This window comes from Scyliorhinus torazame, chromosome 3 (genome assembly GCF_047496885.1).
Source record: "Scyliorhinus torazame isolate Kashiwa2021f chromosome 3, sScyTor2.1, whole genome shotgun sequence".
Lineage (NCBI taxonomy): Eukaryota > Metazoa > Chordata > Chondrichthyes > Carcharhiniformes > Scyliorhinidae > Scyliorhinus > Scyliorhinus torazame.
This window is the reverse complement of record NC_092709.1, coordinates 166,723,806-166,749,345: the sequence shown is the minus strand read 5'-3', so window position 1 is coordinate 166,749,345 and position 25,540 is coordinate 166,723,806. Positions and strand designations below refer to the sequence as shown.

The following is a 25,540-nucleotide window of genomic DNA, read 5'->3' as shown; positions in this document are numbered from 1 at the left end:
GAAGGAAAGATTTAAATTATCTGGAAGGATTGATTTTGTAGGATTATAGGAAAAAGGTGCTGGGGCTTGAGGTGTTGCTCTTTCAGAGAACTGGCACAGATGCAATGAGCTACATGGCCTCCTTCTGTGTTGTAACAATTCTGATTCAATTCACTCCTAATAGCAAACTTTTAGATTAAAGGGCAGTTGGATTAATTAAACTTCAGCACATAGGGTTGCACAATATTTTTTTCATCCCAATTTAATTTGAAAAAAATCACTGCTCAAAGCAAATATACAATTACCTGCCCTCTCATCACTGACATCTGCAATTCAAAAGTGGGTTTGTCAAATCCTCGGTCAGTCTGAAAAGTAAAATAATTCAAATTATAAATGATGAAAAAATATTTTTTTTAAATCAAAGTTTCTGTAGAGAGCTGTAGAAAACTAGCCACCAATGTCTTTAAAAAAAAGTTAAACTACCAATACTGAAATGTTTTATCAATGCAGCTTATCACTTCAATAAAACTCACTGCTGTGTGCAACTAGTTATGTTTTAAAATGCAACAATTCTCAGATGAGAAAGCATACAACTGAGGAGCATGAGGAAACAGATACCAGAGCAAAAAAAGTTAAACATTTCAATGCATTAGATCCCCAAAGTCAACTCGGAAGTCTTGCAATCACTTCTCAGTTGCACCAGAAGTCATAGTGAGAACCCAGTTGTTAATGTAGGTAACAGGGGTAGGAATATATTGACTTCGACTGATAACACCAGTGTAGAGGGGCAAGAAAGTGCTTCTTTTTTTTTTTTTTTTTTAAAGCATTTCCTGCAATAGTAGTTTTCCTTCATTTCTAAATTAGGAAACTGTAAATTTGCATAGTTCCCCAAATTAGTAATTAAGTAACGCAAATATTTAAAGTTAGATAGATGTAGCAGGGCAAGAGAAAATGAGCCAAAGGAAAATTGTGCCAGAGACAAATAGATAAAATGTAGACAGAATGTGTGCCATTCTCAGATGCACAGTATTAGAGACTGCTGGGAGTGATGATACTCGGAGGAGAATATCCTTGACCATTGCACCAATGGGCAGGACTGTACAGGAAGTAATGGCTTAGAGTAGAAATGTAGCTGTTACAGAAGATTGCATTATTAACCTGTAGAAGGCATTTCTAGAGCCATCATTTTGAGCCCTGCATGGTGTTCTCCCTTTGTCTTCTGACAGAGCAAAGGACGTCATGGAGAGTGTGCAGAATATTCTGCAGGGTGAAGAGAGTGAACCAGTTGTGGTACATGTCAGTATAAACAACAGAGAAGGCAGATATTTTGGTCGATAGGTCAGATGGACGCTGGTTCGTATGTAGCCAAGGATGTTGGAGAAGTAGATGGGGAGGGGGCCTTTGACTGGCTCCAGGAGGTTGACCGAGCGCACAGGGCGCTGATGAGGAAGCCGCAGGCAAATGGGCAGAGGGCTTGGTGGTGCATATTAACCGGTTCCTGAACAATGCGAAGATACGCAGGTGGGTGAGGCAGACGAGGAGATGCACCTGGGAGGGGAGCGAGTTTCGGGTGTACCAGGACCTGGGCGTGGACCTGCCGAAGGAGAGCAGGGTTTAATCAGGTGAAGGCTGCGCTCTTTAAAAAGGGGTGAAGTTTGGGATGTTGTACCCAGCCCGCTTCTGGGTGACATTGAAGAGCCAAGAACATTTCGGAACACCAGAGGAGGCGATGCCATTTTTAAGAGACAATGGACTAGCAGAAGGACATTGAACTGTGGAGGAGATGGGTGCTTTTTCTGTTTTTTCCTGTCTCTTTGTTTTTATTGTTGGAGAACTTTTCTCCTTCGAGATGTTTTGTTGCGATTGAGGACAAGTGCATCTTTTTATTTTGTTTCATTGTTGTTTGTGAGGTGTGCAAGCGGTGGGGGGGGGGGGGGGAAAATCAGCAGGGTGTAGAAGACTTAGTCGCTTTGGGTAGGGGCTGCCAGGCTAGATGGGTGGGCTAGTTAACAGGTGTGCAGTGGGGGGTGATCAGATGGTTAGGGTAGCAGAGGGGGATGGGGTAATTGTGTTGTTTAAGGGAAGAGGGGTGGCTGCTGGCAAAGGTGTTGTTGCTGTGGTGCAGCATAAGAGGGAGTGGTGACGGTGGACATCTGAGGGTGGGCCTGAAGGATTGCGTGGCATGGGCTAAGAAGGGGTAGATCGGCAGGTGAAGGGGCGGGGTGTCCTTCAACCAGGCTGGTCGCATGGAACGCAAGGGGGCTGAATGGGCCAGTTAAACGGGCACGTGTTTTTGCACACCCGAGGAGCTTGGAGGGGGACGTGGCCTTTTTACAAAAAACACACTTGAAGATCGTGGATCAGACAAGGCTAAGAAAAGGGTGGGTAGGGCAAGTCTTCCATTCGGGATTAGTCAAGACGACACAGGGGTGGGTGCTGGTAAATAAACGGGTGGTGTTTGAGGTGGGGAATATAGTAGCATATTCAGGGGGAAGGTTTGTGATGGCAAGTGGGAAGTTGGAGGGCTTGCCAATGGTCCTGGTAAATGTTTACGTGCCAAATTGGGATGATGCGGAGTTTATGAGGCGAGTGTTCGGGAAGATCTAGGACCTAGACTCACGCCGGCTGATTATAGGGGAGGGGGGGGGGGGGGGGGGGGGGGGGCCTTTGACATGGTCATTGATCCAAGGTTGGACCAGGACCAGTCGAGTCCGATGTCGGGGAAGGTGTCAGTGGTGGCGAAGGAGCTGAAGGAATTCATGGAGTGCATTGGGGGGTGGGGGGGTGGACCCGTGGAGGTTTGGGAGGCCGAGGGGCAATACGTTTTCGTACTTCTCCCATGTGCACAGGGTGTACTCTCGGATTGATCTTTTTGTGGTGGGTAAGACGTTATTGGCTGGGGGGGTTAACGCGGGGTACTCGCCGATCGTGGTTTCAGACCACGCGCCACATTGGGTGGACTTGCAAGTGGATCGGGGGAGGAGGAGTGAGCAAAGGCGGCAAGGCTGGTGGACGAGCTTCTGCGGGTGGACAGAAGGTATTCAGTAGCCTCAGAGGCAGGGTTGTTGAAGGAGAGGCAGAAGCTTCCGATTCTTGGACAGGTTGGAGTTCCCCAAGGTGGAGGAGGACCTGATGATGGATTAGAGCACCCATTGGACTGGCTGAGGTGATGGAGGGTATAGGGGCGATGCAGACAGTGAAGGTCCCGGGCTTAGATGGTTTTGCAGTAGAATTTTATAAAATGTTTTTGGGTGACCTGGGGCCCCTGCTGGTGAGGGCATTCAATGAGGCGAGGGTGGAGGGTGAAGGTGGAGGGTGAAGGTGGAGGGTGAAGGTGGAGGGTGAAGGTGGAGGGTGAAGGGGGAGGGTGAAGGGGGAGGGTGAAGGGGGAGCTCCCCCCCCCCACACACGTTATCGCAGGCCTCAATATCTTTAATTTTGAAGAAGGATAAGGATCCGGAGAAGTGTGGGTCCTGCCCGATATAACTGCTGAATGTAGATGCTAAGTTGTTGGTAAAGATCTTGGCCTCGCGGATTGAGGACTGTGTGCCGTGGGTGATGGGGGAAAGACCAGACGGGGTTTGTAAAGGGGAGCCATCTGTCGGCTAACTTTAGGCATTTGTTGAAGGTTATAATGATGCCCTTGGGAGAACGGAATGTGGAGGTCCCTGTGGATGCAGAGAAGGACTTTGATCAGGTAGAATGGGAATATGGAGAGGGGCTGGTTTAGTGCAGTGGGCTAAACCGCTGGCTTGTCATGCAGAACAAGGCAGCAGCGCGGGTTCAATTCCCGTACCGGCCTCCCCGAACAGGCGCCAGAATGTGGTGACTAGGGGCTTTTCACAGTAACTACATTGAAGCCTACTTGTGACAACAAGCTATTATTATTATTATTTGTGGGAGGTACTGGGGTGAACTGGGTCCGGTCGTTGTATCAGGCGCCTGTAGCGCGTGTAAGGACGAAACGGGCGAGTTTGGGGTATTTTAGGCTGCATCGTGGGTCGAGGCAGGGATGCCCACTCTCCCCAGTGATCTTTGCTTTGCCGATAGAGTCACTGGTATTGGCACTTATAGTGTCAAGAGGTTGGCAGGGGATAGTGCGGGGGGGTGGGGAGTGGTGGAGCATAGGGTCTCACTATATGCGGACGCCTGTTGCTCTACATATCGGACCCTTTGGAAAGTATTGGAAGTATCATGGACATTTTGGTGGAATTTGGCCAGTTCTCTGGGAAGAGGTTAAAAATGGGGAAGAGTGAGGTCTTTCTGATCCAGGTGAGGGGGCAGGAGAGGAGGTTAGGCGAGCTGCCATTTATAGTGGGGGCGAGTTTCAGGTATCTGGGCATCCAGGTGGCGTGGGGGTGGAAGCAATTAAATAAACTGAATTTGGTCCGGTTGGTGGAGCAAATGAAGAGGGATTTTAAGAGGCACATGCTCCCGTTGTCATTGGCGGGGCGGGTGCAATCTGTGAAGATGATGGTACTCACGAGGTTTCTATTCGTGTTCCTGAACCTTCCGATTTTTATTTCAAAGGCCCTCTTTAGGAAGATCAATACACTGATCTCGGGGTTTGTGTTGACGGGGAAAGCCCCTAGGGTGAAGATGCTGCTGTTGGAGCGGGGATCTGGGGGCTGGCCGTGCCAAACTTATTGAACTATTACTGGGTAGCGAATATAGCCATAGTAAGGAAGTGGGTAGTGGGGGAGGGGTCGGTATGGGAGTGGATGGAGGCAGCCTCGTGTAAGGGCACTAGCTTAGGAGCACTGCTGACGGCGCCTCAGCCGTTCTCACCGGCCAGGTACTCCTCAAGTCCAGTAATGGTGGCAGCCCTGAGAGTGTGGGGACAGTGACGACAGCACATGGGGCTGGAGGGGCCTTGGTTTGGGCTCCGATTTGTGGGAATCACAGGTTTGTTCCGGGGGGACTGGATGCGGGAGTTGAGAGGTTTGGTGACCTGTTCGTGGGGGGGCAGCTTTTCGAGCTTAGAGGAGTTGGTAGAGGAGTATGAACTGCCCAGCGTGAATGGGTTCCGGTACTTACAGGTTCGGGATTATGTGAGGAAACAGGTGCATTCCTTTCCTGTTGTCGCCCAGGTTGCAGGACAAGGTGGTGTCGAAAACAGGGGTTTGGTGAGGGCAGGGTGTCGGGGATATACAAAGAATTAATGGACTGGGAGGGTTCCCCAATAGGAGAAGTTAGATGGAAGCGGGAGGAAGAGCTGGGGAGGGGGCTGAGGGCTGGGTTATGTGAAGAGGCTCTGAGGAGGGTGAATGCATCCTCTTCATGGGCTAGGCTTAGCCTCACTCAATTTAAAGTAGTCCACAGGGCATATATGACTATGGCCAGAATGAGCAGGTTTTTTGAGGGGGTGGAGGATAGGTGTGGTCGATGCGCTGTGGAGCCCACGAACCATGCCCACATGTTTTGGGCCTGTCCGAAGCTGGAGTGATTTTGGCAGGGTTTGCTGACGTGATGTCGGAGGTGCGGAGGGTGAAGGTGGTCCCGAGTCCAGAAGTTGCAATTTTTGGAGTATCGGAAGGCCCGGGCGTGAGAGGCGCCAATATTTTGGTCTTTGCCCCCTTTGGTCACCCGGAATCAGAGGTGAGGTGGTAAGATGGATACAGAACTGGCTCAGTCACAGAAGGCAAAGTGGAGCAGTACAAGGGTGTTTTTCTGAATGGAAGGTTGTGACTAGTGGTGTTCCACAGGGACCTGTGCTGGGGCCTCTGTTGTTTGTATTATACATAAACTATTTGGAGGAAATGTAGGTGGTCTGATTAGTAAGTTCACAGATGGTGGAGTGGCAGATAGTGGTGAGGATTGTCAGAGGATACAGCAGGACAGATACATTAGAGACTTGGGAAGAGAAATGGCAAGTGGAGTTTAATCCAGGCAAATGTGAGATAATGCATTTTGGTAGGTCTAACAGAGGGGAAATATACCGCAAATGGCAAATCTCTTTGGAATATTTAAAGGCAGAGGATCTGGGCCTACAGGTCCACAGATCTTTGAAAGTGCCAACACAAGTGGACAAGGTAGTCAAGAAAGCATTCGGAATGCTTGCTTTCATTGGATGGGCACAGAGTATAAAAACTGGCAAATCATGCTGCAATTGTATAGAACCTTGGTACGGCCGCACTTGGAATATTACGCACAATTCTGTTCGCCACACTCCCAGAGGATGTGGAGGCTTTGGAGAGGGTGCAGAGGTGGTTTACCAGGATGTTGCCTGATCTGGAGGGTGCTAGCTATGCAGAGAGCCTGAATAAACTCGGATCGTTTTCATTAGAAAAACGGAGGTTGCGGGGTGACCTGATAGAGGTCTACAAGATTATGATGGGCATGGATAGAGTGGATGGGCAAGTACAATTTCCCAGGGTGGAGGGGTCAGTCACCAAGGGGCATAGGTTTAAGGTCCATGGGGCAAAGTTTAGAGGAGATGTGGGAGGCAGGTTTTTAAAAAAAAAAAACACAGAGGCTAGTGAGTGCCCTGGAACGGGTTTCAAGGGCAGGTTGTGGAAGCAGATACATTAAAGGCGTTCAGAAAGCATCTTGATAGGATGGGTTTAGAGGGATACAGCACAAGGAAGTGCTGAGGGTTTTGGCCAAGATTGGTATCATGACCAGTACAGACTTGGAGGGCTGAAGGGCCTGTTCCTGTGCTGTTTCGTTCTTTGGTAGCCCGGAGACAGATCTTGTTGGGATGTAGGGACTCAGAGCGCCGAACCCAGGGGTGTGGGTGAGCGACCTAACGGAATTAGTCAGGTTGGAAAAAAAAAAATCAAGTTCGCCTCGAGGGTCTGTGGAAGGGTTTGCCCGAAAATGGAAACCATTTATCGATTTCCTCCAGGATAATTAAGTCAGCGAAGAACTTTGGGGTTAAAAAAGGAGATAGAGTGGGAGGAGCCAAATACAGTAAGTTGAGAAGGGAGGTGAAGAAGATAAAACTGGCAAAGAGTAAGTAAGAGAATTAGAATAGTTAACATAAAAGGGACCCCAAAAGTTTCCTACCTAAATGGTAAACTGGATAATTAGGTGGTGTGGATACTATTAGGGACAAAAAGGGTGATATAAGGTATAGTATCCTGAAGTGTTCATGCAACCCCATCCCCACATGAATAGCCTTTTGAGGCTGTGATTTTAGCTATGTTATTTTTAAACTGCACAAGCCATTGCAGTCATTATATTCATGCTAGCTGTCAAAGAACATGTCTAAAATAATAGTGTAGTTTTGGCTAGCTGCCTGACCCAAACACTGGCAAGTTTCAAAATTCAGTAAGGACTCAGTCCTGAGGTAGCCCGTTTTGAGGCATGGCCCTATGACTCCAAGCAAAATACAGGTGCAGAAATGGGGTGAAAATGAAGAGGTTGGTTGCACTGGAAAGTCTGGCTAAATTAGAATGGATACGTGTCCAGTCCCAATGGTTTGCATGCTAGGTTGCTAAAGGAAGGGAGCTGGAGACAGCAGAAGGGCCTTTTACAATCTTACTGAGGTATTAAGAAGTTGCGAAAGAATTGGCATGTTGGAAATATGACACTCCTTTTCAAAGAAACAGGAAATAGGTGTAGGCCATTAATTGTTTGGAGCCTGACCTGCCATTCAATATGGATGGCTGATCCACTTTGGGGTCTGAGAAATCTATTCCCTTCTTAATATATTCAGTGAGCTGGCCTCCACAGCCTTCTGTAGTAGAAAATTCTACAGGTTCACCACTATCTGAGTGAAGAAGTTTCTTCTCATCTTCATATGCAAGTGGCCCTGTATCCTGAGACTGTGATCCATTGTTCTAGAGCCCCCAGCCAGGGGAAACATCATCCCTGCAACCAGTCCCTCAAGCCCTGTCAGAATGTTATACATTTCGATGAGACCCCATCTCATCCTTCCAAACTCCAGGTGATTACAGGCTTAGTCAACCCAAATCGATCCTCATATGAAAATCCTGCCATCCCAGGAAGTTTGGTGAATCTTCACTGTACTCCCTCAATGGAAAGTATTTCCTTCCCCAGATAAGGAGACCAAAATTACACCCAATCCTTCAGGTTTAGTCGCACCAAGGCCCTGTACAGTTGCAGTAAGATAGATTCAGCAGGGATTTAGGAAAGGGAAATAATGTTTGACAAATGTTAATTTTTTGAGTATAAAAAGATGGAGAAGTGGGGAGCAAGTGGATATGGTGTTTTTGGATTTGCAAAAAAGCATTCGATAAGGTGCCACACAAGACGTTTCATGAACTAGGACTCATGGAATTGGGCTATTAGCAGTTACATTGTAGAAATAATGGTACATCTTGGGGTTGGGAGGTTGCAACTACAAGAATACCACAAAAATCACTACTTGAGCTGCAGCTATTTAAATTTAACGTTATTGATTAGATGATAATAATAATCTTTATTAGTGCCACAAGTAGGCTTACATTGACACTGCAATGAAATTACTGTGAAAATCCAGGGGACTGCACAAAGTAAACAGGTTTGCCAACGATACAAAGTTTGGTGGTAAAATAAAGAGTGCAAAGAGGGTCGAGGGTGCATCTGATACAAAAGTTATAGAAGAATAATTGACAGGTTGGGGGAATGGGCAAGAACATGGCAGATGGAATAGAAAGTGGATAAGTTGTTAACTTTGGTAGGAAAAATATTTTTTGAACAGAAAGATTGGGAAATGATGGTATTCAGGGGGATTGGAGTGTCCATGCACTTGAATCAAAGTTAACATGTAGGTACAGCAAGTGATTAGGAAGGCACCTACTGTTAGCTGCTGTTAGAGAGGTTGGAGTTCAAGAGTAAACACTACAGGGCACAGTTCAGCCACACCTGGAGCACTGTGTGCCATTTTGAAAGGTTTATAAGGATAGGTGGAGTTGTTTGATTAGTCACAACCTTGTTGAATGGTGTTACACGCTCAAAGGGCCAAATAGATAATAAACAGAACAGAAGTAGGTAAAGTCTTGTTCTGAATCACAGCTCCATTTGATCGAGACAAAGAAAATTGAGGCAACGGAAAATGGGATTTGTATGAGGAACGTTGTGGGATGCACATATTTATTCACATTTGCAGTAATAAATTCCAGAAAGTAATATGTTGAGCAGCTAAATTACAAAAGTTTCAGGCCAGTGGGCAAAGGATTACTGGACAACCCAACCTAAAAATGAAAAAATGTAAATTGCTCCATCTAGTTGCATTTTGTAAACGGAGCCCAGAAAGAGATTAGACAGAATAAATTAATTTTCATCTTGAATGGTTCATGGCTAGATGATATGACAAAATGCATGCTTCACTACCCCTCCTACTTACATTTGCGGCAAGTGTTATGAAGTAAAGTCACCATAGTCCCAGATGACCAGAGGTTGCTTTTGCCTTTGTGGGGCAGAGCTGACTGGTGGTGATTTAACCCGAGGATCACCACATCTCAGGTGAGGGGCAAGGTTGAGAAGGCCGGGCTTCATGAATAACCTCAGCTGGTACAGAAATTGACCTTGCTTTGTATCACAAGCCAGCTCTCCAGCCAACTGAGCTATCATGCATCTTATTGCTGATGCCATCAGTAAGTGCCGTGATGTAATTAGTTGTTGTTAGCGGAGTATATTTACTTAATTGCTGTTAGTTCAGATTCTTTTCGGTAACCGTTTCTTCAATGTTTAACGAGCTGCTCCTGTTGAGTCCATACTGTATCTTAAAACTAACTTCGACCTTTTTGTGGTTAAGTTACCACAGTAAGAAATGCATTTCACAACAAATAAGATTGGCTGAAATAGCTTTGGGTCCTTTCTGTTGATTCCCTTATTTCCCCTTTATTTTTGCCGTTATCAATTTTGATCTAAGGATGCTTAATGTACATATATCTTTAAGTCAAGCAGCAAAGAGAATGAGGAATTCAAGAAGTTGCAACATAGTATATGGTGCTGCTAGTGTTCAAGCAGGAGAACTGGGACTTCTCGGCACCCGAGACGAGGTGGGACACAATTTCAATAATTGGCTGGGAGTCAATGAACTGGCCAAAAGGCCATAAAAGATGGTGATTGGGTCCTACTCGAGAGGAACAATGTTTAGAGACGCAAGGAGCTCAGTTTGAATCCTGGACACCCAAGACAACGACATGCTCCTTCTCTGCTCTCCAGAAAGACTGGGTTGAGGTATTTTTGAACCTAGAGACCTCTGAAAGAATCTACAGTGAAAAACCTCAAACTGAAAGCAAAGCTTGAAGAGGAGAACAGGTGCTAGAAACAACCATTTGAAACAAAGACTATGTTTTGACATTCATCCTTATTATTTTCACCCCTCTCCTCCCCAGTGTTGGTTTGACAGGGGTTAAAAATTACATAAGAGTGAACCAGTTGTATTTGCTGCACATTTTATTAGTTCTTATTATAAATAAAAAGGAATGGCGTTGAAATTCATAAACCTGGTGACTGTAATTATTGGGCAGCTAAGGGCCAAAGACTTCAGGTTTGTCTAAGAATTATTGGTCAATTCAATTGTGTTGCAACTCCGGATTAAGTGAGGTCGGAACTGACCGCACCCTATCCCAGGGTGTTATTATAGAATTTACAGTGCAGTGGACGCTAAGTTATTGGCAAAAGTGCTGGCCACGAGGATTGAGGATTGTGTCCAGGGGGTGATTCATGAGGATCAGACGGGATTCGTAAAGGGCAGGCAATTAAACACTAATGTGCGGCGGCTCTTAAACGTGATAATGAAGCCATCGGAGGGAGAGGCGGAGATAGTGGCAGCTATGGACGCGGAAAAGGCCTTTGACCGAGTAGAGTGGGAGTACCTCTGGGAGGTGCTGCATAGGTTTGGGTTCGGGAGAGGGTTTATTAGCTGGGTTAAGCTCCTTTACAGAGCTCCGGTGGCGAGTGTAGTGACGAACCGGCGGAGGTCGGAGTACTTTCGGCTACACAGAGGAACGAGGCGGGGTCCCTGTCCCCCCTGTTGTTTGCATTGGCGATCGAACCCATGGCCATATCACTGCGGAGTCTAATAAATGGAGGGGGGTGGTCCGAGGGGTAGAAGAGCATTGGGTGTCGCTATACGCGGATGACCTGTTGCTGTACGTGGCGGACCCAATGGAGGGGATGGTGGAGGTCATGCAGACTCTGAGGGAGTTTGGGGAGTTCTCGGACTATAAGCTCAATGTAGGGAAGAGTGAGCTTTTTGTATTACAGGCAGGGGACCAAGAAAGAGGGACAGGGGACCTACCGCTGAGGAGGGCGGTGGGGAGTTTCCGGTATCTGGGGATCCAGATAGCCAGGAGTTGGGGGGCCCTACACACACTGATTCTGACGAGGTCGGAGGACCAAATGGAGGAGGACTTCAACAGATGGGACATGTTACCGCTCTCGCTGGCGGGTAGAGTGCAGTCGGTCAAAATGGTGGTCCTCCCGAGGTTTTTGTTTGTGTTTCAGTGCCTTCCCATCGTGATCACCAATGGCTTTTTCAAGAGAGTAGTTAGGAGTTTTATGGGGTTTGTGTGGGCGAATAAGACCCCAAGGGTAAGGAGGGGGTTCCTGGAACGCAGTAGGGACCGAGGAGGGTTGACGCTGCCAAACCTAGGGAGCTACTACTGGGCAGCAAATGTGGCGATGATCCGCAAGTGGGTTATGGAGGGAGAGGGGGCGGCATGGAAGAGGATGGAGATGGCGTCCTGTAAAGGAACGAGCTTGGAGGCATTGGTGATGGCACCGCTGCCGTTCGCCATCAAAGTATACCACGAGCCCGGTGGTGGCGGCAACGTTAAGGATCTGGGGCCAGTGGAGACGGCACAGGGGTGCAGTGGGAGCCTCGGTGTGGTCCCCGATCAGGGGTAACCACCAGTTTGTCCCGGGGAAGATGGACGGGGGGGGGGGGGTTGGGTTCCAGGTCTGGCATCGGGCGGGGATTAGAAGAATGGGGGACCTGTTCATTGACGGGACATTTGCGAGCCTAGGGGCACTGGAGGAGAAGTTTGAGTTACCCCCGGGAAATGCATTTAGATATATGCAGGTGAGGGCTTTTGTGAGGCGACAGGTGAGGGAATTCCCGTTGCTCCCGGCACAACTTGGGTGTATGGGTCGGGGAGGGCAAGGTTTCGGCAATACACCAAGAGATGAAAGAGGGGGAAGCTCTAGCAGAAGATTTGCAGGGTAAATGGGAGGAGCTGGAGGAGGAGATCAAGGAAGGTTTGTGGGCTGATGCCCTGGGTAGGGTTAATTCCTCCTCATGTGCCAGGCTCAGCCTGATACAATTTAAGGTGGTTCACAGAGCGCACTTGACGGTGGCGAGGTTGAGTAGGTTCTTTGGGGTAGAGGGCAGATGTGGAAGGTGTTCAGGGAGTCCGGCGAACCATGTCCATATGTTTTGGTCATGCCCGGCACTGGAGGGGTTCTGGAGAGGAGTGGCGGGAGCAATATCTCAGGTGGTGAAAGTCCGGGACAAGCCAAGCTGGGGGCTCGCAATATTTGGAGTAGTGGACGAGCCGGGAGTGCAGGAGGCGAAAGAGGCTGGCATTCTGGCCTTTGCATCCCTAGTAGCCTGGCGACGGATCTTGCTAATGTGGAAGGAGGCGAAGCCCCCCAGCGTGGAGGCCTGGATAAACGACATGGCTGGATTCATAAAGCTGGAGAGGATTAAGTTTGCCTTGAGAGGGTCTGCGCAGGGGTTCTACAGGCGGTGGCAACCGTTCCTAGACTATCTCGCGGAGCGTTAGGAAGGTCGGTCAGCAGCAGCAGCAACCTTGGGGGGGGGGGGGATGGAGGAGCAGGAGATAACATGAAGGGTGGGGGAAACTGGCACGTGCGAGAGAGAGCCAGTGTATAAAGCTATGTAAATATACAATTTTGCCATGTATATATCTTGCTCAGTGCGATTTAGTGTTGTTTTGTTACCGGGGGTGGGGGTTATTGTTTGTAAGGGGAAAAAATTGTGTTGTTGAAAAACTTTAATAAATTTACAGTGCAGAAGGAGGCCATTCGGCCCATCGAGTCTGCACTGGCTCTTGGAAAGAGCACCCTACCCAAGGTCAACACCTCCACCCTATCCCCATAACCCAGTAACAATGTGGTGGACAAGCTTAAACTTGGTGCATTATTTCCACTTAATAGCTGCAATTACGATCTCAACAGTGGCTAGGATACTGGACCAAAACCCCAATATTTGAGTTTATTTCATAAGGCTATGCGGAAAGAATACCAGGAATAATTGCACTAAAAAAAAAAAATAGGAATTTGGTATTTTAAAATATAACAATATTAAAATGGTTAACCTCACACCTGGAAATTGCTTACAATTACTCCATTAAACAATACCAAACACAGTAAATACAATACCCTTTCTACTTCCAATTAAACAACAAGGACAAACATATAGCTCTCAATCCATCCTACATCCCAATGGCACAAAGACTTGCTTTCCAGAACAGATTTGGCTCGTGTTAGAACCTCTGCAGACTTTGGCTGGAAGTCTTCAAAAAGCTGTCTCAACAGGTTTGTTTCAGCTTCTCCCCTTGTCCTCTGACAAGTCTGCACTGCTTTAAATACTAGTTTAAAAAAAAAAACTTTCCTACCAAGAGCAAAAGACCTTACTTGCAGACTGAGCCAGATAAGAACGCAAAAGCTTTCTCTACATTGTATTGTATTAGTTCCACCCTGCAATGACCTCACCTCCTCAGGACAGGTTAGGTTTGCATCAACTGGAATTAACAGTAAGAGCTAACTTGATTTAATCCTATGAAGATTCTTAGGGACCTTGACAGGATGGATGTGGAAAGGATGTTTCCTCTTGAGGGAGAATCTAGAACTTGGGGTCATTGTTTAAAAGTAAGGGATTTCCCATTTAAAACAGATGAGGTGATTTGAGAGGATTGTGTGTCTTTGGAACTCTCTTCCTGTAAAGGCAGTGGAAGCAGAGCCTTTAAGGCAGAAGTGATAGATTTTGGTAAACAAAGGGATGATAGGTTATCAGGGGAAGGTTGGATGCAGATGAGGTTACTGTCAGATTCACCATGATCTTATTAAATGGCAGAGCAGGCTCAAGGGCCGAATGACCTACTCCTTGTTCATATGTTCAATGGCCAGCCAATTCTAATAATTAAATTCAAAAACATGCTTTGCACGTGACAGTTCCAGGCAGTTCAATAATTATTGTAACAATGTCACAGTGCAAAAGATAAGAAATGGGCACCAAGCTAAGAAACAGATTTGGTGACCAAAGCTTGGTCACAAATATGGATTCCAAGGACAGTGAAAGTGGGGGGAAAACAGGAGCTGGAGGGAATTTTGACCAAGAGGCATCAGCTGATGGCCTGTCCACCAGTGTTCCCAAGAGGGCCATGGGCAGGAGGCAAGAGTCAGAGGAATAGAGGATTGGGGGAGAGAAAGGGGTGAAGACAGAGCTGGAGGAAATTTAGAGATCAGGAGGGATATACGAGGATAGGAAGTTTAAATTGTAGGCGTCAAGATACTTGTTTGTGATTAAGTGATTTATGTGAATAAGTGTGAAGTTATCCACTTTGGTAGAAAAAAAATAAATGCAGAGTATTTCTCAAATGGAGTGGAGTCAGGAAGTGCTGATGTTCAAAGGGACCTGGGTGTCTTAGATCATGAGTTACCAAAAGCTGGCATGCATTAGGACGACAAATGTTGCCCTTCATCACAAGGGAAATTTGAGTACAGGAGTAAAGGTGACTTGCAGTAATTGTATACAGCCTTGAAGAGAGCACACCTGGAGTAGTGTGCAGTTTTGGTCGTCTCAAAGGAAAGATGTATTTACCATAGTGGGAATGCAAGAGGTTCACCAGATTAATCCCTGGGATAGTGGAATTGTCTTCAGAGGGGAGATTGAGGAAATTGGGCCTGTAATCTCTGGAGTTTTGTAGAATGAGTTACGGTTTCACTGAAACTTGCAGAATTATTACAGGGCGTGGCAGAATAGACGTGGATATGATGTTTCCCCTGGCTGTGAGTTTAGGAGAAGGGGACACAGTCTCAATAAATGAGCAGGCCAGTTAAGACTGGAGATGAGGAGGAATTTCTTCACTCAGAGGGTTGTGAATCTTTGGAATTCTCTACAAGAGTGCTGCGGAAGATCAATCAACGAGCACGCTCAAGACAGAAAATCGATAGATTTCTAGATACCAATGGCATCAAGGGATACGGGGCTATTGGAGAAAAATGGCAGAGAGGTAGACAAGGAGGCATGATCAGTTTCAATGTGAGAGCAGGATGAAAAGCCTACTCCTGCACCCGCACCCATTTCCTTTGTTCCCAACTACACCGTCAAGAAAAATAAACTGCACTTTCACGGTATAGTCCACAACTCCCAGGTCAAAAAAGCAAGGGTTACCTTATGGAGAAAACCCGTGCTGATCTGCTATATGCTTCAAAACCAAAGTTAAAATAGTTGTGATATTCTGCTGAAATGCTGGGATTTTTGATTACACCTGCACTCATCTGGGGGATTGCAAATAATATTGAATTTTGACCTCAAAGTCTGTCCCTAATTAAGAATTGGATTAAGTGGAGATTGTATTTGCTTGACATGCAAACTCTCATATCTTTACTCAGAAGAATTCAAACGTAGGCTCACACCCACAAATTACATACATCTATTTTAGAGAAACAGCATTTTTGCAAGCTAAGTAGGTTCACATTGCCCAAACTTAATTTTAATTCTGTAAATTATTCAAATAAAATGTAATTGATCGGAACTGGACTCATACCCATCTGTAGACAAAACTCTGCACACACCAGCAAAGAGCATCCAGACACAGTTTCAACCATGAGTTTGGGACAGGCTTGACAGATAGCTGGTCTTTTCCTATCTGCCAATTTTGCATGTTCATATCAATGTATAGCAACTATATTGAAAACATTAATTCGTTAAGCAGCAGTAAATTTAACCATCTAATCCACAGGCTGGTCTTAAATTCAGGTTTACCAAGAAATAGAATTTTGCTTTCATTAGCTAAATATACATGTGTGTAAAGCTTTAGCTGTATTACAACTAGCTAGAAATTAGTCAATTTTCAATGGTGTAAGCTCATAAATCTCAGTCATTTCTGCACTTCCCCCAGAAAGCTCAACTTCCTATGTACAACGATTTGAAAGTCCATTAGAAAACAAACCTTAAAGAGTTCATATAGATCCTCACAAAGATCCTGAACAAAATTCATATCCGAAATTTGGGGAAGAACAAAATCTCTTGTCTCTTGCGAAAAAGGAATTTTTGCCTGATGAAGCCAGGCCCAGTGAAAGGGATCTATTGAAAAACAAAGCAGAAAATTGAGCTCCATTTAGACAATTGTACGTCAAAATGTCAATGCTTAAAACGTACCTTATGACAGGCTAGCGTAAGTGCCCCGAGAATGCAATCATATCAAAACTCTGTTTTTTAAATTTAGAGTATACATTTCCTTTTTTTCCCAATTAAGGGGCAATTTAGCATGGCCAATCCACCTCACCTGCACATCTTTTTGGGTTGTGGTGGTGAGACCTACACAGACACGGAGAGAATGTGCAAACTCCACATGGATAGTGACCCGGGGCTGGGATCGAACCCAGCTCCTTAGCGCCGTGAGGCAGCTGAGCTAATCACTGCACCACCGTGCCGTCCTATATCAAAACCTATTTACAAAAACAAAATCACCTGACCCAGAAAAGTGTGAAGTATGCACATTTCCATTATAACAAGCCTTGAAAGAAGAAATATAAAACCAAAAACGATTGTTATGCTCCACAGGTTAAATTGCCAAAATTTGGAGGCTGCAGCTTGGACATCACAGCATTCAAAGACATCCATCACCTCAAATGTTTTATTCTTGTGACATAGCACTGGAATATGGCATTAATTGTAGCAAACACTCAAAAAGCATTAAAAACATTTTTTTAAAGAATTTTCAATTTTATAGAAACAAACATAAAACAAAAGCAATAAACAACACAAAACAGATATAGAACAAAACAAGAAGATAACATATCCAAAATTCCTAACAGCTGACGGTGCCTAGATCTTTGAAAAAGGAGATAAACAGTTGTCACCTCAGGTAGAATCTTCCAACAGAACCCCCGATAGTAAATTTAATTTTCTCCAAGTGCAAAAAGGACATTAAATCCCCCAACCAGTTAAAAGCACGAGACAGGTGGGAGACAGCCAATCGAGCAGAATCCACCACCAGGCTATCAATGAAGCAAAGGCGATAACATCCGTCTCTACCTCAAAGTGAGCTGCCGGAGAATCCGAAACTCCAAATATGGCCGCCGCCAGGTATTGATGTAATTCTATTCAGAGAATATTAGACATTGTCAAAAAAAGCTCAAAAGCTGGCGGGTTTGGGGCAGGACCAAAACATATGCTTGGGATCTACTGGGGCAAGCGAACGGTCACATCAGTTCTCCACATTCAGGAAAAATACGTTCATCCTTGCCTTGATCAAGTGCGTCCTATGTAGCACTTTGCACTGAATTAGGCTCAACCAGGCACATGAGAACGTGGAGTTGACCGCGTGGGAGCTCTGTCCAGACATCGCCAATTGAGTGTAGAGCCCAGTTCACTCTCCCATTTTACCCTTGCCTTGTCCAGTGGAGAGGAATCAGCTCAGAGAATGTGACAATATAGGACGGAGATAGACTCCCTGTCTGGCCGAGCAGAGGATAGAATCCTCCCCAGTAAGGTGGAGCCAGAGGAAATGCAGGGAAGGCTGTACGGGTGAAATCGCGAACTTGAAAGCAGCAAAGAAGATTACAGTTGGGTAGCTGAAATATGTCACCACTTCTCTTAAAATGGCAAATCTCCCCTTCATGAACAGGTTACCAAACTACTCGAACACTTCAATTTCCACAAGGGGGAGTCCAGCCCTGAAGGCAAGAAAAGGTAGTTGCTACAGATAGGGGCCAGTGAGGACACAACATGAATTTAAAATGTTGTCAAAACTGTTTCCAGATTTTAAGAGAGGGGACCATCACCGGATTAGATGAGAAAAGGGCAACGGTGCTGTAATTATAGCAAGGAGAGTGAATGTAATGCAAGAGCGAGCCTCCGAGATAAAGACAGATTTTTAGTAACGGGTTGAAGGGTTTTGGAGAACAGGCAGTAAAGTAGAGTTGAGGCGGAGATGAGATCAGCCATGATCGTATTGAATGGCGGAGCAAGCTCGGGCTGAATTACCGACTTGCTCCTCGTTATGTTCTTATGTACTCACACTTCCGCACATTGAAATGGCTCTGAACCTCCACTATTATGATGCTTTTCACTTGCAGCAGAAACCTGCATTTATGAAGTGATGATGGGATGTTACACAAGAAGCTAAAGCACAAGAATGTTGAGTTCTACTGTGTTAGAAAAGTCAAGAAATGGGGGAAGGGTGTAGCCATGAATGAATTTTCACACCAGGATTTTACTTAAATTGGAGATGTTTGAAGAGCTGATTGCTCTTCAAGGGGTCAACAAGGGCAGGAATGGTGGATGGGTACTATTTTGTGTGAGAGAGGATATGGCAGAGTTTTGGAGGAGCTGAAGATCGCAGAACATAGAATGGAGGCCATCCAGGAGAGTATGAGAATTGTTCATTCAGCTGTGGGCTGCATGTTGCTGATGAGACCTGCATTTTATTGCTCATTTCTAATTGCCCCTGAGCTATTGTGAACTGCTACTGTCTGTGTGGTGGACATAAACAAAGTACTGTTATGAAAGGAATTCCAGCTTTTTGACTGCTACACATGTTGTAGGGTTTCCAATTCTTTAGGAAATCAAGGTGGTGCCAGAGCGTGGCGACTCTCGGCGAGCTCTCTCACACAGTTCCTCTTCCTACATCTCTATGCATGTCCTATGTTGTTTATGTATGGAACGATCTGTCTGGACTGTAAGCAGAACAATACTTTTCTCTGTACCTCAGTACATGTGACAATAAATCAAATTCAATTCAATTCATTTGGCCCCAAACTGAACCAGGATTGCGGCTCCACAGTAAAATGTTTTTGGATATTGGCTGCCCAGTAATAATACAATAGGTTTGGGAGGGCCAAATCCCCTGCCCGTCTCTGCAGTAGACCACTGCCGATTCTGGGACTTTTGCGGCCCAATAAAAGTGAAGATGAATTTATTGATCTTGTTAAAAAAATATTTGGGCAAGAAAATTGGGAAGCATTGAACAAAAAGGAAAAATCTAGGGAGTATGTTCATTCGGGGCTGGTTTAGCACAGTGGGCTAAACAGCTGGCTTGTAATGCAGAACAATTCCCGTACCGGCCTCCCCGAACAGGCACCTGAATGTGGCGACTAGGGGCTTTCACTGTTGATTGAAGCCTACTTGTGACAATAAGTGCTTACTATGATTATTATTATTATTTTGAATCTTGCCAGCCAAAGATAGAGGAAATTGTTCCATTTCTGATGGACAGTTCTAACATTATCGATCAGGCTGGAATAACTGAATTTGTGGAGGACCAATTTTGGCACTCTGACCCCCAAATAACGAAAACTTGCACTGGCAAGGCGCAAGGATAACGTGCCTAAATGGGCTCATCTACCAGGGAGGTTCACCGGAAAACGTTTACTCTTGCCTAGATTTAATTTAGAGCCAGAGAAGGAGACAAAAGTGTTCATTATGCTATTGGAGGGAGGGAATTGGGTCTGTAATGTACAAAAGTAGGTTGTCTGATTAATGAGATGTCCGGTGTACCCCTCCATTGATCGGAAGCTCACAAGGCTACAGAGAGGGGTCTATTGCCAAGGTGCATAAAAGTGGGGTGGTTCAGTCTGGTGCCTCTATTCAAGGTGAAGTTGTCTGAATACAAGGTATTTGCATGGCGGAGGAGGGGCATGAAATAACAAACTGATCCAGGAGACAAATTTTTGACGGAATCCAAATCTTCTAAGAATCTTAAACAAATAGTCCCGCTCTACCCTTTCGAATGCTTTTTCTGCATCTAGAGATACTAGCACCTCTGGCTCAGATTAAGGGGCAATTTAGCTTGTCAATCCACATAGCCTGCACATCTTTTGGGATGGGGGAGGTGGGATCCACACAAACATGGGGAGAATGTGCAAACTCCACATGGACAGTGACCTGGGGCCGGAATCAAACCCGGGTCCTCAGCCCCGTGAGGCAGCAGTGCTAACCACTTTGCCACCCGTTGTTGATTAAAGTTGCTGCATCCCTGGCCCTACTATGAAAACTAGGATGAAAAACTGGTTAAAAGTAGCAATATCAAGACTTTAGGCTTTTGAGATGTGCAAATGCTCTTGACCGTTCTACAAGGCCATTCAAACCCCCAATGTTCCAAGTATCAGTCGGATTGGAGGTCTCCCGCCACCCAGCAAACCGGAGTCAGCCATTGCAGAGGAGGGATGTTAAACAAGGGCCACTGAGAAGACAAAGCAATGATAAGGGCGGCAAGGTGGCAAGCACTGCAGACTCACAGTGCCAGAGACACGGGTTCAATTCAGGCCTCGAGTGACTGTGTGGGGTTTGCACTTTGGTTCCCTCCAGGTGTGTTTCCTCCCAGTCCAAAGATGTGTAGGTTAGGTGGGGTTACAGGGATAGGGTGGGGGAGTGGGTCTAAGTAAGGCTTTCAGAGGGTCGGTGCAGACTCGATGGGTCGAATTGCCTCTTTCTGCACTTAGGAATTCTAAGATCAACCCAAGATGTACATCGAACCGTACACCGAACCAAGTCAGGTGACTCGACAAAGATCAGCAGACACCATCAACAAGCCAAAGCTCAAACTAAAACCCACTCCACAGCCACCCCCCCCAACCCAAATACACCATTGCAGTTGAGTATAACCGCATCCAAAAGAAAATGGAACAGTGGGAAATAACTTAACCCAAAACCTACAACAGAACACAACTCAATGACTTCCGGTGGCGACATTGTGGTAGACTGTCGGGAACTTAGTGGCTCCTGCGCGGGGAATTTCTTTTTATCCCCGTATCCCCGAGCGGATGGCCGAATGTGGCTAGAATTTCTTTCATACGCCGGACTAAGTAAGCGGCACCACCCTCAATGGGCCCCTCACTCTCACCCAGAATACCGGTAAAAAGAAGCGGCTGCAAGCAGACTGAGGGGCCCTGGAGAGTACAGTCAAAGGCGCGATAGCAGAGGGCTCGGAGTCAGCACTTCAGACTTTTTAACGGCGCAATTTAAATTGGAAACCTCTGAAGATCTGGCCAGGGCGACAGTGGAAAGAATGGAACAGCGGCTTGAAGCTCAGGGTGCGTCGCTGTAGAAAATGGAGGAGTCCGTCGCTGACCACGAGGACTGGTCGGCCTCGCTAGAAGCGGAACTTACCTTGGTGGCGGATGTCAAAAGATTGCGGGACGAGGTTAACGAGCTGGAAAACCGCGAGTCCCCATGCAGGTGGACCTTCTCGAGGGCACTGTTTTTGGCACCTCTGCTGTCTTCACCAAATAGATACTCTTCAGATTTGGTGGTAGATTCCACACTGAGGGCATGGAATCAGTGCCTGCACAGAGGGCATGTATATGAAGGTCCTGATTTGTGATTACCATAGATTTGTCCCAGCAAGACTAGATGCTAGGTTTAAGGAGTGGGACTACGAGATAGACTCTTAATGGAGGATGAAATTGGGACAGGCAGAATCACCGATGTATTATGCAAAACTAGCAAAGGAGAAAGCTTCAATGGAGGCTATTTGGCAAAAATAGGTGGAGGAATTTGATGTGTGGGGGGGGGGGGGGGGGGGGGGGGGGGGAGGATTTGGATGGAGGCACTGCGCAGGATTAATGCATTCTTGTCATGCGCCGGGCTTAGTCTTACCGAATTCAAAGTTGTAAATAGAGCAAATGTGACGCTAGGATGAGCCCATTCTTCCCGGAAATAGTCGCCCATTGTGTAAGCTGTGTTGGGCCCCTGCAAAACATAACCACATGTTCTGGGCCTGTCTGAAGCTGGCAGGGTTCTCGAGGAGAGTCACCAATGTCCAAGGTATTGGGAACGGTAGTCACGCTGTCCCCACGGGTAGCAATTTTTTGGAGTGTCTGAAAATTTGTGTGCTCTGGTGGGGAAAGAAACCGATATGGTGGCATTCGTGTACCTGCTAGCCCAGAGGAGAACTGGCGGACTTTGGATCCACCAAGTGACGGGTATTGGACACTTTGTGCTGATTTAGCTAGTGGGCTAGACAGCTGGTTTATGATGCAGAACAAGGCCAGCAGTGTGGGTTCAATTCCTGTACCAACTTACCCGAACAGGCGCCGGAATGTGGCGACTAGGGGCTTTTCACAGTAACTTCATACATGTGACAATAAAAGGTTATCTGGGCAGCACAGTAGCACAGTGAGTAGCACTGCTGCTTCACAGCTCCAGGGTCCTAGGTTTGATTCCCGGCTTGGGTCAGTGCGTGTGGAGTCTGCACGTTCTCCACGCGTCTGCGTGGGTTTTCCTCCTGGTGCTCCGGTTTCCTCCCACAAGTCCGGAAAGATGTGCTGTTAGGTGAATTAAACATTCTGAATTCTCCCTCTGTGTACCCGAACAGGCGCCGGAATGTGGCGACTTAGGGCTTTTCACAGTAACTTCATTGCAGTGTTAATGTAAGCCTATTGTGACAATAAAGATTATTATAAAGATTATTATTGGGTGCAGGACCTTGCTGAATACCTTCACTGGAGAACATATTAAGTTTGCTATTAGGGGAATGGATGAGGGGTTCTCCATGAGGTAGAAGCTGTTCATCGACTTTAAAACGTCGGGGGAGGGGGGTATAGTAGCTATTGTTTATTTGGGGGTAGGGGTGGGTTATTTAGTTAAATGTGGTTGGTGAGATTATATATAATCGGGGTTTATACCATGTTATATTGTTGTTGGTGTTATATACAACGTTACTGTATTATGGCCTGTTCATCATTGGTCTTTGGATTGCTTTGGTTTCTAAACTTTTTTGCGATACCTTCAATAAATCATCTTTTTAAAAAAAAAATCCACTCATTTTAAAAACCGAGGAGCTGCAGAAGACCCTTTAATATCACACCCGTTAACTAACACACTGTGCTTCTCGCAGGGAGATTGCCAACCTGAGGGTAAAAACCTATTTACCATCAGGGTGCCCGAAAGTCATGTCAAATGGTAATAACAAAAAGAAAAAACATAGGCAATGATGAAGAGTGAACAGAAGAAGTTCTTCATATATAACTAAGGTCAACAAGAGTACATCCATCCAACAGACATGAAAAGTGCCCGCATGATGAGTCATAGATTCAATTAAATGGAGGCCAAGTTGTGCTTCTGAACAAAAGGAGCTTGCATTTTCCAGCAAGTCATAAAAAAAATGGTCTTTTTGACAGAACGTTACATGTATGTGGGCTGGATAGATCATTCCAAAATGACTCCACTCTTATACAAGGACAATTTCATCCGGTTAAAGCTGGCCCTTTTCTTGGCTAGTTCTGCTCATGTCCTGGCGTAATCTGATAGAGTAGCCTTCCCACGTAAAATCTCAGTGCTCTCTTGCCCACACCGAAGTTCCAGCTCCTTCTCCTTAAAGCTGTGAAACCTTGTGATTACTGCACAAGGATCACCAGAGCTAGATTTGGGTCGAATCGATTGGTGGGCCCAGTCCATTTCTGGGAAATACTGAGTAAGGGTGCAGTCTTTGATCCCCTCTGGTAACCCCACAACACAGACGTTTTGGATGGCATAGTAGCAGTGGTTAGCACTGTTGCTTCACTGTAACTACAAAGACATGAGGGAGGAGCTGGCCAGAGTTGACTGGAAAAGGAGCCTAGCAGGAAGACAGTGGAACAGCAATGGCAGGGGTTTTTGGGGGTTACTCAGGAGGCACAACAGAAATTCATCCCAAGGAGGAGAAAACATGCTAAGGGATCCATGGCTGGTGAGGGAAGTAAAGGACAGCATAAAAGCGGCGAGGATTAGTGGGAAGTCAGAGGATGGGAAGCCTTTAAAAGCGAGCAGAGGACAACTAAAAAAGTAATGGGGGGGGGGGGGGAAGAAGATGGAATATGAGTGCAAGTTAGCTAGTAATATAAAAGAAGATAGCAAGAGTTTTTTTCAAATATATAAAAGGGAAGAGAGGTAAAAATAGACATTAGGCCACTGGAAAGTGTGGCTGAAAAAGTAATAATAGAGAACAAAGAATTGGCAGAGGAACCGAATAGTTACTTTCCATCAGTCTTCATGGTGGAAGACACCAGTGGGATGCCAGTTCTCTAGGAGAATCAGGGAGCAGAGACGAGTGCAGTGGCCATCACTAAGGAGAAGGTTCTGGGGAAACTGAAAGGTCTGAAGGCGGATAACACCTGGACCAGATGGACTACACCCCAGAGTTCTAAAAGAGATAGCTGAGGCGACTTTGGAGGTGAATTTTCAGGAATCACTGGAGGCAGGAAGGGTCCCAGAGGACTGGAACGTGGCTAATGTAACACCCCTGTTTAAGAAGGGAAAGGGGCAAAAGACTGGAAATTATAGGCCGGTTAGCCTGACTTCGGCCATTGGTAAGATTTTATAGTCCATTATTAAAGGTGAGATTGCGGAATACTTGGAAGTGCATGATAAAATAGGACCGAGTTTGCACGGCTTCGTCAAGGGGAGGTCATGTCTGACAAATCTGTCCTCGGAGGATGTAACAAGGAAGTTAGACAAAGGAGAACCAGTGGACGTGATTTATTTAGATTTCCAGAAGGCCTTTGACAAGGTGCCGCACAGAAGACTGTTAAATAAGTTAAGAGCCATGGAGTTAAGGGTAAGATCCTGGCATGGATAGAGGATTGGCTGACTGGCAGAAGGCAGAGAGTGGGGATAAAACGGTCTTTTTCAGGATGGCAGCCGGTGACTAGTGGTGTGCCTCAGGGGTCTGTGCTGGGACCACAATATTTTCACAATATACATTAATGATCTGGAAGAAGGAACTGAAGGCACTGTTGCTAAGTTTGCAGATGATACAAAGATCTGTAGAGGGACAGGTAGTATTGAGGAAGCAGGGGGGCTGCAGAAGGATTTGGACAGGCTAGGAGAGTTGGCAAGGCAATGGCAGATGGAACACAACGTGGAAAAGTATGAGGTTATGAACTTTGGAAGGAGGAATAGAGGCATAGACTATTTTCTAAATGTGGAAATGTTTAGGAAATCAGAAGCACAAAGGAACTTGGGAGTCCTTGTTCGCGATTCTCTCAAGGTTAACGTGCAGGTTCAGTCAGCAGTTAGGAAAGCAAATGCAATGTCTGCATTCATGTTGAGAGGGCCAGAATGCAAGACCATGGGTGTACTTCAGAGGCTGTTTAAGGCCCCATTTGGTCAGACCCCATTTGGAGTATTGTGAGCAGTTTTGGGCCCAGTATCTAAGGAAGGATGTACTCACCTTGAAAAGGGTCCAGAGGAGGCTCACAAAAATGATCCCTGGAATAAAGAGCTTGTGGAATGAGGAACGGTTGAGGACTCCGGGTCTCTGCTTGTTAAGAGTTTAGAAGGATGAGGGGGGATCTTATTGAAATTTACAGGATACTGCGAGGTCTGGATAGAGTGGACGTGGAGAGGATGTTTCCACTTGTAGGAAAAACTAAAACCAGAGGACACAATCTCAGACTAAAGATATGATCCCTTAAAACGGAGATAAGGAGG

The 25,540-nt window shown here is 46.1% G+C and overlaps 1 protein-coding gene across 1 annotated transcript in view; it reads right to left on the bottom strand.

Moving 5' to 3' along the window:
- LOC140408797 (phosphatidylinositol 4-kinase type 2-beta-like) overlaps positions 1 to 25,540 on the bottom strand; it is a 103,955-nt gene that overhangs the window by 17,040 nt on the left and 61,375 nt on the right. Inside the window, exons 7-8 of the mRNA XM_072496509.1 lie at positions 16,077 to 16,210; positions 285 to 344 (exon numbers count right to left, since the gene is read on the bottom strand). Of these exons, the coding sequence (XP_072352610.1) occupies positions 285 to 344; positions 16,077 to 16,210 (194 nt within the window). The remainder of the gene's footprint in view (positions 1 to 284; positions 345 to 16,076; positions 16,211 to 25,540) is intronic.